General features: G+C 48.0%; 1 protein-coding gene across 2 annotated transcripts in view; it reads right to left on the bottom strand.

The window, feature by feature from the left end:
• MTA1 (metastasis associated 1) overlaps positions 1–13245 on the bottom strand; it is a 75573-nt gene extending 62328 nt beyond the window's left edge. For both annotated transcript variants that reach the window (XM_066556212.1, XM_066556213.1), the window contains exon 1: positions 13122–13245. In XM_066556212.1, coding sequence (XP_066412309.1) covers positions 13122–13149 — 28 coding nt within the window. In that variant the 5' untranslated portion in view covers positions 13150–13245. The remainder of the gene's footprint in view (positions 1–13121) is intronic.
• Between the last annotated feature and the right edge of the window lie 2289 nt (positions 13246–15534).

Genomic DNA, 15534 nt, shown 5'->3' with positions numbered 1-15534 from the left:
AGAAGCACTGAAATAGCACACTCAATTTTTGATATTTTTGTGCATTCAGTGCTCCAGGCCTCTCAGGCTGATCCTCAGCCATCTTAACACACACCAACAAGCACCTGAGCGACGCCAAAACTTTACTCCCAGCTCCTAGAGTCAGTTCCTCTTAAATATCACATCCCTGCAGCCTTTAAACTGGTGGGAGGTCTCAAGTGAGGAACAGAATTTGGACAGCTGGCTTGTAGAAAACTTTGGGGGTTGGTATCAGAAATGGTTAAAACAACCAAGTAAGTAGATCCTAAATTTCAATTCCTAAACACTGGCTCTGTGCAGCACATCAAACAGGAAACAACAGGCTCAACATTATTATGACCAACTGTACCAGAAGTTACAAAACCAAACAGATATTTGGCAGCTTCAACAATAACAACTGCTGACTGAAATAAAAATGGTGGGCATTAAGCAATTTACTGATCAGCAGAGTAAAGAGAAATTATTTCTCCTACAGCTGAACCACCCACAACCTACAAGGGCACTGCAGCAGAGGATGTTGAAGCCTCAAGGTGCCTCTCCAAGCTCACTGGCCACTTCTCACTGGAAGGCTTCAACAAGTGAAGAAAGGATGAGCTCTTTCCCTCCAACCTTCCAATAATTCTTAAGACAACCAGCTACTTCTCACTTCAGGTACTTTGACTGAGGCAGATGCAAAAAACATTACTTTTTTTTGTAAGCACCGTGCCTGAAAATTATAAATTAAAACTAAAAATGTCAATTTATGTCTTGAAAATATAACCTTGACTTTAATCCCATGGGTTTCAGGTGGCTGTTACAAATGCTCCTAGTTGACAGCATTTTTAATCAGCTTTTTTGTGTGCATGTACACGCATATATTCTCAGAGACACATTTTATACCTCAAGTGAACATTAACTTCATTTTTTACGTAACTATAGTTTATTGATTGTAAAATCTGGCACGGATTTAAAGAAAGCTTATCACAGATGAATGGTTTACCAAAGAACAGCTGACAGTGGTATCCAACAGTACTGAATAATAAACCCCCATCACTGTCTTGGTCAGCAGCAGGAGCATCCCCAGACCCACAGTGTGTGACCAACAACTGCAGCCCAAGCTCACAGGAAGGAACCACCACGTTCTGCACGCTGCTGGCACCAAGGCAGAACCAAACCTGGCCCTCAGGATGCTCCAAGAGCTGACACATGACAGTGCACAGCTGCATTCCTGGGCCGCTGCTGATGACTTCACCATGCCAAATCCACAGTCCAGTATATCTCATCATCTCATCCATGTTTTAGACTAATTCCACAACTATGCTAAGCATTTCATCAGTATCCATGCAACTAATGGAGACCTATCTCCCATTGCTCAAATTACCTGGAAAAGGGCTTCTTCCTCTCTGCAAGTAATGCAGAGCACGCTGCAAACCACCTAACACAAAATAATGTGTATCAGAGGAAAGTGTCTGCATTTTTCATAAAGATTTTAAATAGTAGAACTAAAATTAAAATGCTATCTTGCACAGAGAATGGTCTGAATTCCTGTTCCACAGGTACAACATGGAAATTTTAAGTTCAACAAACCTCTCTCCAAACTGATGCTTGGGCTGGTGAGAACAGTTCTGAAACTCCACAAGCATCCAAGGCCAAGAAGACTGGTTTCCTGCACAGGAGGTTTAAAGGAGGCACACCACTACACTCCAAAACACTGCCTTTCTCCTTGAGTAGCTCTTCCACTTCACCTCCAGCTTCCCCCCATGCCATGGAAGTGCCCCCATTCTCATACTGCCTACCCAACTAATACGATTCCCAGTTTGCTTCAGGGCAGTGCCTACAGTTGCAGATGCCTGTGCACACACACACACAATAAAGAGAAACCTTCCACAGACTCCCAACAATCCAGCTGTCAATGGGAGATATCCTGTATGTGCACAGCTGCCAGGGGTCCTTACCCTGGGCTGAAAGGGGGATGGGGAAGGAGACAAAATTAGTCTCTAGACAACAGGGAGATACACATCTCAACTCCTACTAAGAACAGGATGGAAGACTTCACTAAAACGAAATATAAGGTCTAGGGACAGAAAGGTAGAGCCTGATAGCAAACAAAACAAGTCAGGCCCTTCAAACACAACGACTATCCTTGCTGATTTATTTGCTTTCCTACTTACAAAATTGAAGAAAAGGACTAGTCTAAAACTGTTCTGCATCCACAAGCATGACATGCCCCCTAACCACCATAAAAAGGACATGAAGGTAATCCCTCACCACCCAGCCTGAAGAGAGTTTCAACCCCATACCTTCACAACAGCTGTTGGCTTCAGCTCACCATCCCCGAATTAATCAGCCGTGCACCCATACCACGGCCCTAATTAATGGCATCACTCATGCATGCTACAGTTATCTGTGATCAGGCTACAACAATCACTGAGGAGTGTGGAAATACCAAAAGGCAGTAAGGACCATCACACAGATCATCACCCTCTGACAAACTCTAAATGTAGCTCTTCCCCTTGCCTGTGCTGTTATAGAGCAGAAGCACCCACATACAGAAATCTATGCAAAAAAGGGCTTTATATCCCATTATACTTTTTCTGAATATGCACAACATAACTTGCCAGAAAGCAATGCTGTGTTACACAGGTAATGACTGAACTGCTAGAACACACAGACACAAGTGCAGCAGCTAAAACTAGAATGACAGCCTACAGAGCACAGAAGATGAAAATTTTCCATGAAGGCAGTAAGATAACAGTTCTCTATTCACAATTAACATAACAGAATTTCTTTTTGCTCTCATATGCTTCTAAGACATTATTGCAAGACAGTTTCTTCCTCTGTCTTCATGTTCAGCTGTTGCTTATGTTTACATCAGTCCATGGAAAAGAAAATCAGGAAGGGGTACAGCAAAATAAATAACACACTCTGTCTAGAGGTCATATATTTATAAGATTAGACATGTCTGAGCTACCTAATAACCTTATAGGCTTTTAGGTGATCAAGTTGCAAAAATGCCCAAAAGTATTTTTATCCTTCCCAAGGCACACTTGCCTTTCAAGCTACAAGTGCTTTCTGAGGACTGAGCTGGCTGAGTATTCCCTCCCTCACCCCCCAGAAGTCTTACACAGTGAGTACTGCACCAGCCTAGAGATGTGCCCAGGATATCAGGGAGGCTGGAGCCCTCCTCTTCCCACACTCACTGCCACTGCTGGGTACAATCTGCAATTCCAGACACGAGATAAAGAAGCAACTTCACAGTTGTAACTATTTCCCCTCCCCAACCCACAAAGCTGCTACCCTAAATTAGAGATGAGCATCAAGAGAGTGCATAAACTTCTGATGACCTGCTTATTTTATGACTTCTTTTACAGGAAATATATGGCTCCTCATACTTTGGGCTCTCCAGCTTTGGGCCAGTTTGCTTCATTAAGTTCCAGTGTTCAAATTATTCACCAGCTTTGTCCCTAAACTGTCAATCATTTTACATTCTGGATAATACAATTCCTCTTGGTATGAAAGAGGAGGTTGGAGAGGCAACCCTACAAGTCCTGCAATCTCACCTGGCAGAGCCCAAGTCCTACTGCTTCTGGCTCTTCAAAAAGCAGCAACAGCCCCAGCAGCAGTCACCCAATGAAATGTTTAGTTACAGAGCAGAGTTTCAATAGAGAAAGCCTCACCAGCACAGTATTTTCATTAGCAGAAAGGCAAAACTGAAACAGTTCTTTCTATTGCAAAAGGAACTATGGGGTCTAATACATCTGGCAATACACACAAACCAGGTATTTACAAATTAATGTCTTTCACAGATCAACAAAGGTATTAAAGATATACTGTCAGCACGGGCTCAATTTGTATTTACAGGACAGCAGTATCTGTGGCTACTGTATGCACTGGATGCATCGAGCTGAGGATGAGGCAGCACATGCTATGGGAAACACCAGCACTACCACCCAACTCCTTAAAAGAGATGTGTAAATACCTGTAGCCAGCTAGCGAGGGACATGGCAAAAGCAAACATTCCCCCTCCACACAGTTCACAGCAAACCATCACTAAATTTAGCAAGGATAAGTTGAAGTACCCCAGTTAAATCAAGCCAGCTTTGCTCTGTTTCTTGAGCAAGAATTATCTACACATTCACAAGGTAAACAAAATGTTCATGTTATATTTTCTTCCAAATGTGCAGAATGAGAAAGGGACAGCCAATGTTACTTGGCTGTTTTGAAATGTAACCTATGGATCACTTTTTCTGACAGGCCTCCAAAAGGCCAGGTTCAATATTAGCCAAAACATAAGTCAAAGGAAAAGCAATTCATGGCAAGATCCATGTAATAGGACAAAAGGTTATGCACAGGCCTATAAAAAAAGTTGATACAGTTGTTTATCATGCCAGGTCTTATAGCAAGAGTTATTGCAACAACAAAAAAAACCTTCACCAAAACACCAAACTCTGAAGGACCTGTAATAGCTATAAACAAAACCTAAAGTACCTTCCATACAGAAATCTGTTCAAGGTAAGACATAACCTATATTTTTGAAGTTAGAAGAAAAATAAACCGAAGTTAATGACATGCAACTTGCTTGGACAAACTATTGATTGCTTGATCCATTTTAAACTCTGAAACATTATGATATTTGGAATTTTCCAGATGTCTTCTGCTCTTTGTTTTTTATCATGTCAAGGGAGGGGGTAAGAAAAATTCCTGTCCAGCCATCTAGTATCATTTTTTTGCCTGATTCTTAGTGAAACAAGGTTTATGCAACTCCATTATTCATGCATTAGTTCTTCCCTATTAACTCCTGAACCCTTTGTTCAGACATTTCACAAATGGACAGAAGTCTCAAAGATAATTAAGTTCTGATCATTGTTCCCTATATAAAAGACATAGACACAAAAACTACAAGTGAGAAAGGTAAGACAGAGATATTAAATGGTTCCTGTTTCAGAAACAATTAATAGACTGGGTTTTAAAGCAAATCACTGGAGATTCCACAGTGTTTGGAGGAATTATCAGAAGTCCTTGCATTCTGATGCACCTCTCAACTCCCCTATTGTCAGTGCTGCTCAAGGCAGGTCCTGGGCTCAATTAACTTCTAACCTGATTCACAATGGCCAGGTGTGCTCCCAAATATTTCCCCTCTCTGCCAGGGAAGGAGGCAGGTATTCTGCCTCACAGCAATCACCTAGGGACAGAAGATCTCAGCTCTGCATGAGGCCCAAAGCTCATACAGGTGGTACCTTTCCCAGTAAAAGTGTATAATTCCCAAGTAGGGGGAACAGAAGAAAGGGAAGAACCACCTCATGGAAGAAAACCCACAACTTCTGGATTGTCAATATCCTTATTTCTGTTCCTCGCAGCACTGTTGGCTGTTTTCACTTACAGACATCTATGGAAAAAAAACAAAGGACAGGAGTGTGCTGGTGCTTTTGACAAAGAGATTATGGGTGCCAGCTGTACTTCATGGGTCAGTCATAGGTAAGAACTGTGCCATACTAGAGTAACTGCTACTAGGGATGCCACCCCAAAGGAGACAAAAAGTCTGTACAAAAAGATTAGAAAAGAAACTGCAAGAATCCTAGAAATAAAATTAAGCCTCCAAAGCACTACCCTGAGGACAAAGAAGCAATTTTACTGTTAGAAATCAATTATATGGCAGTTCAAGAAAACCAATTTCAATTAATCCACTGCCAATATTCCAGCTATAACTAAGGCACATTTGCATGTGGCACTGACACTTCAGGTTCACTGAGTCAACTCCCTCCAGCTTCCTCCAGGACAAACCTATGCTAAACATTCCTAGAGAACAACTTCTTTTATTCTGTGCTTTACAGGAGACATGGAAGCACAATTTGAAGGCCTCTGGACACAAAGCCTCTTCTGCCACTTCAGTTCCCAAGAATGTAGCCATACAAACATTTTCTGCAGCAGCAAAGTTGTGAGCCTATGCAATTTCAGCTGCATCCAGTGCCATTCTTTGTGCGTCAATACCATGGAAATAGTTCAGGCTTAAAAAAAGAAAAACCTTTCCCCAAAGGCATGTTGTAAGGGAAGGGCCAGGATGGTCTAATTTACAGAAGAGTCACTTGAGCAGACAGAGAAACTAGTGAGAGTTCCTTAAATCATGGGGGAGTATTTGGAGGGGGTAGGGGGAATGGAAGAGGAGTATCCTCAAGCTACACCCTAACAAAAATCACCATCTGTAGCAGCCAAGAAAACAGCCTGTTCCATTGTAATTGTCATTGCTAAGGACAGATAAGAAAAGCATTCTTTTCCAAAAGATATTTAGGCAGCAAAGAAGATGACAAGAAACTAGCATTGTGTTCCCTGCAAGAATCTGGAGAGTTGCAAAACAAGAACCTCTGTAGTACTCAAGACACCAAGTTTAGCATCACCTCGAGAAAAAAAACAAACTAAAAAAAGTTGTGTTTCTTGTTCGGTTTGCTTGCTTCTTTAAAGGCAACACTGAACTTCAGTTTGTCAACGTGAACTAACTGCTTAGGCCATGGTATGACAATATATTAAGTCCAAAGGTAGGGCTTTCAGTGCCAGATCAGAAACATCACGGCTTCACAATGCAAAACACGGACAAAGTGTAAACTCCTGCCAGCGTTTCTGCAGATGTTTCTTCAAACAAGAGTGCCAGTGAAGCTGATTCATCCTCCACCCTCTCATACCACCCCCTCAAATTGTGACAGCCTCTCCCTGGATGGCAGGAGGCCTGCACATGGTAAACACAGTTAGGCACTCACATGGGTCAAAAAACTGTCTCCAACCAAACCAAGCCCTGCCCAGCTCCACCGCACAGCCTGGCAAAGGAAGGAGAGAACAGCTACAACTGCTTCAATGGACACCCTACCAAAAGAAACATCCACTCAAGAAACTGTCTCACTTGGCTGGTTCAAATTTGCTCAGATGTTGACAACTTAACTCTGTAAGGACAAGCCCTGTGCTAAATCAGGAATCATCTGTTCACACCACACTAACTTTATGCTTGGTCAAGTGTCATCTGTCCTCCTACATCTTGCATGAAAGCGTAAAGTCCCCAAATTAATCAGAGCACACTGTGTGCAATTGAACAGAAACGTTACCATGGGCCACATCTGACACATGATCTGGGAGTGCACAGAACCAGAGCCACAGAAGCCCAGGCACCATGAAGACTCAACAGCTTGCAAGCAACACACGTGTAAAGGACTGGAGAAGCCCAAGTCTTTCCTCCACTTGCAAACTCACTTTAAAGCCACCAACTAACTTCTTTGCTTTGCTTCACTGATCAATGCCAAGTAAAAATTTCACAAATGCTTCTCCTTCCTAAAGGTGGTCCAGCCAAAGAGTTGGAAGAGAAGAACATGTGAATACCTTCTTTGAGGCTGGGCTACAGCCCAAAAGCTTGACTAGTACTTTGCAGAACCTTCCAGATTTGATTTCACAAATAAAGAGGGGACATTCCAGACCTTCAAAGACACTCTGAAGCAGGGCCTCTTTGTATACTGGATTTATGGTGGTGAGCTCCAAAGACCCAGAACCATAGTATCTTACAGGAGCACCTCTCCCAACAGCTCCCGTTACCCAAACCTCATGGGAAACTAAGGCAAAGCAGCTGCAGGGCTTGCTCCCTTACCTGCTTGGGGATTAGAAAAAAAAAAAAGTGCTTGGAAAGCAACAAGATAGTGTGTAAAAAACACCTTACTTGGTGCAGAAGTAACACGGATTTCACAGGTTACTTTTTGCCAGCAGATGCCCAGAACTACCAGAAGCCAGTCTCCAACAGTTCATACCTTTGTTTTCAAGCGACCCCAAACTGCTCAGGAGTGGTTTATAAATCAAAGTAAAAACAGTAACAGCAAGCATCTCATTCTCTCCTCATCCTACTGGGGAGACTAGGCACTCCATGTCCTTACAGAAATCAGGACGATTAAACAGGAAAAGTTGCTTGAAAAAAACTGGATGCAAGTGAAAGGAACATTCTGACATTCACCAAATCCAACTAGTTAAACAAAACAAGTTTTAAAAGTCCTTTTTCCACACTTTTTAATCAAGTGCCTTTTCTTCACCATCACTGAAAGGCAAAACACCAAGGAGCAAAACAGGCACTGCCAAGGAGTGCCCAGCCACTCCCCAGACCTCCAGCGGGGCCCCCGGCCCAGCCCTCCCAGAACGCTGCCCTGGCACAGCCTCCCACCCACCAGCCCAGGAACAGCCTCAACTCACCCACAGAGCAGAAACAAACTTAGTCCTGTCACTCCATTGTGCCAGCTGCAAATGGCTTGCAGCTTTTACAAATCCAGAGCTGTCACAGCTCTAGCCCCCAACACACCGAAGCTGGCTGACAGCACTCTCCCCCATGCAGCATTTCCCAATAAAAGGCTAACCAATGCTGAAGCAGTCTGATATGGGGAGAGGAGAAAGGGCAGGGAAGGAAAGGAAGACTGCAAAACATGTGAGATAAACTTGTGTAACTAGAAACAATGAAAGGAAAAGATGAAAAAACCCACTGCCTAACTATTGCTGAAAGGTGATAAGCTAGAAGCTGTCCTAAATTTATTAGGGCAAATGACTGCAGAAGCCTATTAGTAATTTTCAAGAATAAACTCTCATTTTTATCTTTCCAGGTTATTTAATGCCTCTCTACTAAACCCATTCCCAGCTCAGGTTACCTGCAAAGTTAGAAAACAAAAACCCAGCAAGCACAACCAAAACAAGGATATTGCACAGGAAGCCCTCCTGTCACCCTAAACACATAAACACATACACACTCACAGCAAACCAAGGGGACAGGAGAAGGTTTACAAGTGATCCTGCAGTTAAATGATCTGAATTGGCTCCAGATTCGGACTCCAGCAACATGTTCTATGCAAGCTTCCTTAACAGCCCTCAGTTCTTTACCAGGAAAGCTCAAACAATTATTATTGACATTATTGTCATGTCAAGAGGACTGATGCACCATCCCTGTGCTCAGAGCTCTCTGGCAGCACTAAGGAAGCCAAGAGCTGTAGGCTGGATGCCAAGGGGGAGTAGGGAATGGGATGGGGGCAGGTCAAACCACAGTCCCCAGCCACGCATTCACAGCACCCTATGGTAGCAGAGAGATGATGTCATATTGCCATTCTTAAAAACTGTGGGGACTACACTGATAAAAGAAAGATGTGTGACTGCAGCACAGACAGGCAGACACACCACCACCAGCTATAAAGTAGTAGCCAGTAAATTCTGGAGCTTAAGCCTCCAGCACACTGGAATAAAGCTGCTGTGAACCTTGGGTGCCCACGTCAGGCACTGTGGGTCATCACTTCCCTCACTTCAAAGGTATTAGATGCAGCAAGTACCTCTATGCTTAACTGACTTGTGATCAGATCTCCCAATGCCATTTAAACATACCTTAAACGTACCACAGACTGAAAAAAGTGCTAATTTTGTAGCTAAGCATGCCCCCAAACAAGAGGGTAACCCGTAAAAGTCAAAAACACATAAAAGACTCCATCTGAAAGTATTATCTGACATTTATCTCAGCAAAAGTGTTGTCTTTAGTAGTTTTTCCTCCATCCTTCCTATCCGTTCTTTCCCCATCCCCTTGTTCACTGCCCTCCCACTGAGCCCATTCAGCTGTTCACACAGTCCCACAGTGAACCAGATTGAGTAGCTGATGCAAGATTAAAAATAATCCAGGAAAAAACAAAAAGTGAGGAGGAGGGAGGTGGAAAAAATTAAGTTGCTCAAATCAGTGCAAGATGAAAACGCAAAAAATCATTGTTTCACTGCATCAAGGGAAGGCCATAGGGTCATAAACCTGCAGTGGGGCTCAGTCAACTGCCAGCACTAACGGAGTACGTGTCACACCAGAGTTAAACTCTCCCGAAGAAGGTGGAGACAGAATACCTGCTGGAAAGTCTCTTGATACCAAGATGACCTGTTCCCTTCCAGGCAGCTGACACAGCACTCTCCTGAAAGCAGAGCCTGGCACTAGCTAGAACAATGAATATGTCTCTCCCACATGCATTTTTTCATCAGAGGCCCCAAATTCCAGCTCAGAGGTCCCAAGCTTCTCCGATCTGGTGTTTATGCAACATTCCCATACAGTCTGTGATCGTGCAGGCTGCCAGTCCTCTCCATGAAGAGGCAAACCAGCCCACCATGACTCCTTCCAAGTGAAAGCAGTCCACTTTCTTTGTGCTGCCATTTGTTTCATGGCTGTACAGCAGCTGTTAAGAAAATCTTCACTTCTGCTATACCAGAGGCAGGCAATTCCAGAGTTTCCTACAGACCAACAACTAAGATCCCCCATTTCATTTTGGAATTTGATACCCTGGCATTCTTCCCCACACATTTCCAAAGTTTTACATCCCCCCTGAACTATGCTAGCTTGTGACAGTCCCATTTGTATTGGAAACCAACTCTCTTCCCATCAGAAACCTACCAGGAGAAACTTGGCAGGATCCAGCAGAGCCAGCTGCTCTCTCCAAACAACTGGATGCCACCAGCCAACTTACCCAGAGAGCCTGACAACCATTCCAGGGGCAGCTCCTAAGCCCCCCAGCATGGTCACTCTGCTTCTCACACAAAGGGGAAGACTCCAGCCCCCACAGCACAGGCTGCTCAGCTCCTCTACCCAGGAACACACGAAGAGAACAACACACTTCATGTCCATCTGGTGTCAACCCACCACCGGCTTCTGGAAACAGCAATTCATGGTGCTTCATGCCCAGGCCTAAAGCAGTGACCATCCTTTCTGAGTGAACAGAGACTTCCAGGAGCAGTATTGATCTGTAGTGAGCAAGCTGCTTTTGGCAGCTGTTAGGTCTGGAGTTCATGCAGCACATCCGGTAGTCACAAGTGTAATAAGAGATTATCTGCTGAGTGTTTGTCTTCCAGTGGGAAGTGTATGAAATGACTGTGCACAAATCCCATCCCAGATTTAATCCTGCCCTGGAGTTCACATACAACTTCAGTGCACAAAACCATTAGTGGGAGATAGGAGCACCAGAGGTCAGAAACAATTCGATAACACACACTTCTGGGCTCAGGCTGAACAGAGCTCTCACACAGAAACAGCTGCATCCATCCATATGTTGATCTTGGTAATACATCAAATCAAGACTTCATCCATATGGACCATAACAGAGCACTGCAACCCTGGCTATCAGCCAGCTGCCTTGCCCTCTGCCCAGAAAGGCTATGGAGCAAATCCTGGGCAACATTTCCAAGTGCAGGAAGGACAAAAAGGTAACTGAGACCAGCCGAAATGGATATTCCAAAGGCAAATCCCACCTGACCAACATGACTCCCCCATCTGGGATGAAGTTGGCTCTGTGGCTGAGGGGAGAGCAGGGGGTGTTGGACACCTTGACTTATGTCAAAGGCCCTGTTAAGCCTCCCACAGCATCCTTCAAACAAAAATGCTTGAAAAACTGGATGATAAAGGTAGGGGGAAAACTAACATCAGGTTTAAAGGATCACAACCAGCAGTTGCAACCTCCACTGGGCTGCTGGTTACTATGACATCCCTCAAGGATCAGCCAGCCCTGCTTAGAAACAGGGATAGGGTGAGGGATAACGGGAAGGGGGACCCCAGCTGGAACAAGAGAAAATCCATCTAGGCACACGGAAACAAATATTTTCTATAAGCATGGTCGAGCACTGGATAGGGCCCAAAGTAAGGGTGGCATCACCATTCTTAGAGCCTGGGATGGATTCAGCCCTGAGCACTCGGATCTACCAGGAGATTTTTCTAGCAGGAGGTCAATATAGAGACCTCCAGAGGTGCTTTCCCACCTTCTATGGGATCCACAGTACAGATTTAGCCATACAAAATGCTAAGAGATGACACTCCCCACAAGACTTGGCCATTCAATGCTGAACAAAAATTTCCAGGAAACTATTCCCTTCACAAGTCACACCAGGGTGAATTTCCACAACTCATCTTGCCTATCATCCTACTCTCAGCACCCCCAAACCAACATAATGCTACAGGCACACTATCAGCTTGGGCAACCCAAGACACAAAGCTGGGACAGCCAAGAGTCAGCTCTCATACCTCTGTGAAACCAGGTGCAACCAGAAAAAAAGTACAAACACGACAAAAGCAGCTGCATTTTTCAAAAAGTAAGGGTAGGCCAGAAGAGCAGAAAGAACAGAAAGTAGTTGTTGATGGAGAGCAGCCAGACAGGATGGCTTGGCCACCTTCACTATATTTTTTCTCTTGTTTACTTTACTTTGGTTTTGCAGAACTCCACAAGAAACAGGACATTTTGAAAAGGAGGGAACTCCACAAAAACATATTCCTGTACAGCCTATAGTCCTGGGGAGAAGGAAGCTCCAAAGAACAGCTTTTATGAAGGAAAATGGCTGAGCACAAATTCATGCCAGACCACCCTCAGTTTATGTTCCATAAAACACGGTCCCAAACCCCGTTGCCTCTCCTTTCTCTTCACGTGAGCCAAAACAAAGGACAATCAGACAGGAGCACAACCCTGAACAGAAGACTAATGGGAAAGCACACAACAAAACAGCAAGAGTGGAAGGGGAGGCCAAGATCTGCAGGACGTGCCTCACAGCAGCCCCCTGGTCCACCAGCAGCCTCTGCCCATCTTTGTGCTCCTTATCGCAGCAACTCCTCCTGGGTCCCCACCCCGAGAACCTCGCATGACCCCCCATGCGAGCAGCCTCTCCGCGCCGGGCCCATCCCGGGGCCCGGCCCCATGGCTGCTCTGCTCCAGCCCCGCTCACCCATCCCACCCTGCCCCGGTCCCGCATCTGCCCCAGCCGCCGAGCGCCCACCGCCTCGAGCCTCGCACGCTTGGTTCTCCCCGCACCTTCGTGCTCCGTGTGGCCCCACGCGGCTGCCCCCCCTCCCTGGGCCATCCCGCTGCGCCCCCCGCCCCGGCTCCCCCAGCCCCGGGCACGGCGCCCCAGCTCGCCCCGCGCCGGGCCCCGCAGCCCTCACCCCGCGTAACCCCACGGCGGGCGGGCCTCCCTCCCCCGGGCAGCCCCCAGGCCCCTGCCCCGCGCCCGCCGCCCCCTCCCGGGCCGCCCCGGCCCCCGCCCCGGGCCTGCCCCGCCGGGCCCCGAGCGCCGGCCGCGCGCGGGAAGCAGCACGGGGCGGGCGGCGCCGCCGCGGCCGCTCTTACCTCCGACCCGGTACATGTTGGCGGCCATGCCCGCGACCGGGCCGGGTGCGGGGCGCGGGCCGCTCGCCGCTCCCGCCGCCGCCGCCTCCAGGTGCCGGATCCGCTGGAAAATGGAGGCTGGAGCGGGCAGCGGGGGAGGGGAGCGGGGGAATTAAAGGGGCCGCGCCGGCGGACGGGGAGGGAGCGAGGCGGAGGGCGGGGCGGCGGCCCGGACCCGGCGGCGGCGGCGGCGGGGGCGGCGGGAGGGAGGGAAGGAAGGAGGGAAGGAGGGAAGGAAGGAGGGAGGAAGGGAGGGAGGGAGGGAAGGAAGGAAGGAAGGAAGGAGAGAGGGAGGGGAACGAGCCAGAGCCGCCCGCCCGCGGCGTGTGAGGGCGGCGCTACGGCCTGCGAGGGGAGGGACGGGACGGGAGCGAGCGGCACGGCCTCCACACACAGCCTGTCCTTGCACACGCACGCGGCCTGTCCTCACACACACACACACCAACCGCCTGTGCACACCTGTGGCACACACACACTGACCGCCTGTGCACACCACAGTGACACATACACACTGCCTGTGCACACCTGTGGCACACACACACTGACCACTTGTGCACGCCTGTAGCACACACACACACACACTGACCAGCTATCCTCACACACATACACAGACTGACTGCCTGTGCACACTTGTGGCGCACACAGTGACCGCCTGTGCACACCTGTGGCACACACACACACAGACTGACCGCCTGTGCACACCTGTGGCACACACACACAGACTGACCGCCTGTGCACACCACTGTGACACACACACAGACTGACCGCCTGTGCACACCTGTGGCACACACGCACACACTGACCGCCTGTGCACACCTGTGGCACACACACACACTGACAGCCTATGCACATGTGTGGCACACACACAGACTGACCTCCTGTGCACACCATAGGGACACACAAACACGCTGACCGCCTGTGCACACCACAGTGACACACACAAACAAACACACACACACAGTGACTGCCTGTCCACACCCGTGGCACACACACACACAGTGACTGCCTGTGCACACCTGTGGCACACACACACACAGTGACCGCCTGTGCACACATGTGGCACACACACACACACCGACCGCCTGTGCACACCTGTGGCACACACTGACTGCCTGTACACACACATGACACCCCTACCCTCACATAACCCTCCTCACGCAGCTCTCTGGGCCCCACAGAGGCTCTGCTCTCCTCATGCACCTGCCCTGATGTGGCATGGGCAGCCCTACACACACTGTGGAGACTGTCCTCAGGTACACACTGACACACACACACACAGTGGAGACTGTCCTCAGGCACACACTGACACACACACCACCTGTGCTCACACGTGTGTGCCTGTACTCACAGTCTGTCTCATTCACTGGTATTCACACACAGCCTCCATCATGTACAGGCACCACTGGTATTTTTGGACAGCCCTCAACACTGCCTTGTTCACACACACACACACACACACACACACACACACACACACACACACACACACAAAGAATCTTCCTCACACACACCCAGCTGCCACAGGCCATGCACAGCCAGGGCAGGAACAGGAACAGGAACAGGAGGCCCCTGCACGGACATAGCCCTCCTGGTGCACACCTCTCCTGCTCACACCTACACCCGCGTGCTTCCCACACACATCCCTCCCACCCTACACACCCCTCCTGCTCACACTCCCCACTCCTGCACTGTCCCACTTGGGTCCTCTCTGTGCTTGTGTCCCCCACTGCCACGCTGGGGCTTTCCTCCCTCCTCAGGGGTCAGCCTGAGAGGTGAAATGATGCCTTTAGCTTTCCCTTGCCCACTGACCTGTGGGTGTCACTGGTCCTGGGCACACCAGGGCTGCACTGCACAGGTACCTCCCTTCTTCAGTCCTGCACAGTTCCTGTCCAGGTGTCTCCTCAGCAGCCCTGCAGTGGTTATACAGTTGTTGATCAGCTGTCAGCTCCAGATCATTCTGTAAAACTTGCACATTGCCACTGCCACTTCCTCTCCTACAGGAACTGGCTGATGCCAAAACACACCCCAAGAAACCACCATTCTGCGTACAGAACACCTTTACAGCAGGTCCCGCAGCCGGAGCTGACAAAGTGCAGCAGTGAAGGCGACAGACCATCCCCCCAAGGACTTCTCCATGCACGTGGCCAAGGGTAGATGGTGAAGCTCAGTGAAAAGCTGCCCCTCTGATGGCCAGTAGAAGCAGACCTGGAGCACTGCTCCCCTCTCAGGCAAGGCAGGATGACTACCCTTGGCTCCAGCACAGAGCTCAAGGGTCACCTGGTGTTACCCAAACCAGGTGACACCCCAGGACCTCTCCACACAGTCACACAGATGAGGATGGCCAAAAAATATCTGTCATGAAACTCTTTGCTGG

The sequence above is a fragment of the Molothrus aeneus genome, chromosome 9, assembly GCF_037042795.1.
Source record: "Molothrus aeneus isolate 106 chromosome 9, BPBGC_Maene_1.0, whole genome shotgun sequence".
Classification (NCBI taxonomy): Eukaryota; Metazoa; Chordata; class Aves; order Passeriformes; family Icteridae; genus Molothrus; species Molothrus aeneus.
This window is presented reverse-complemented; position numbering and strand designations above follow the sequence as displayed.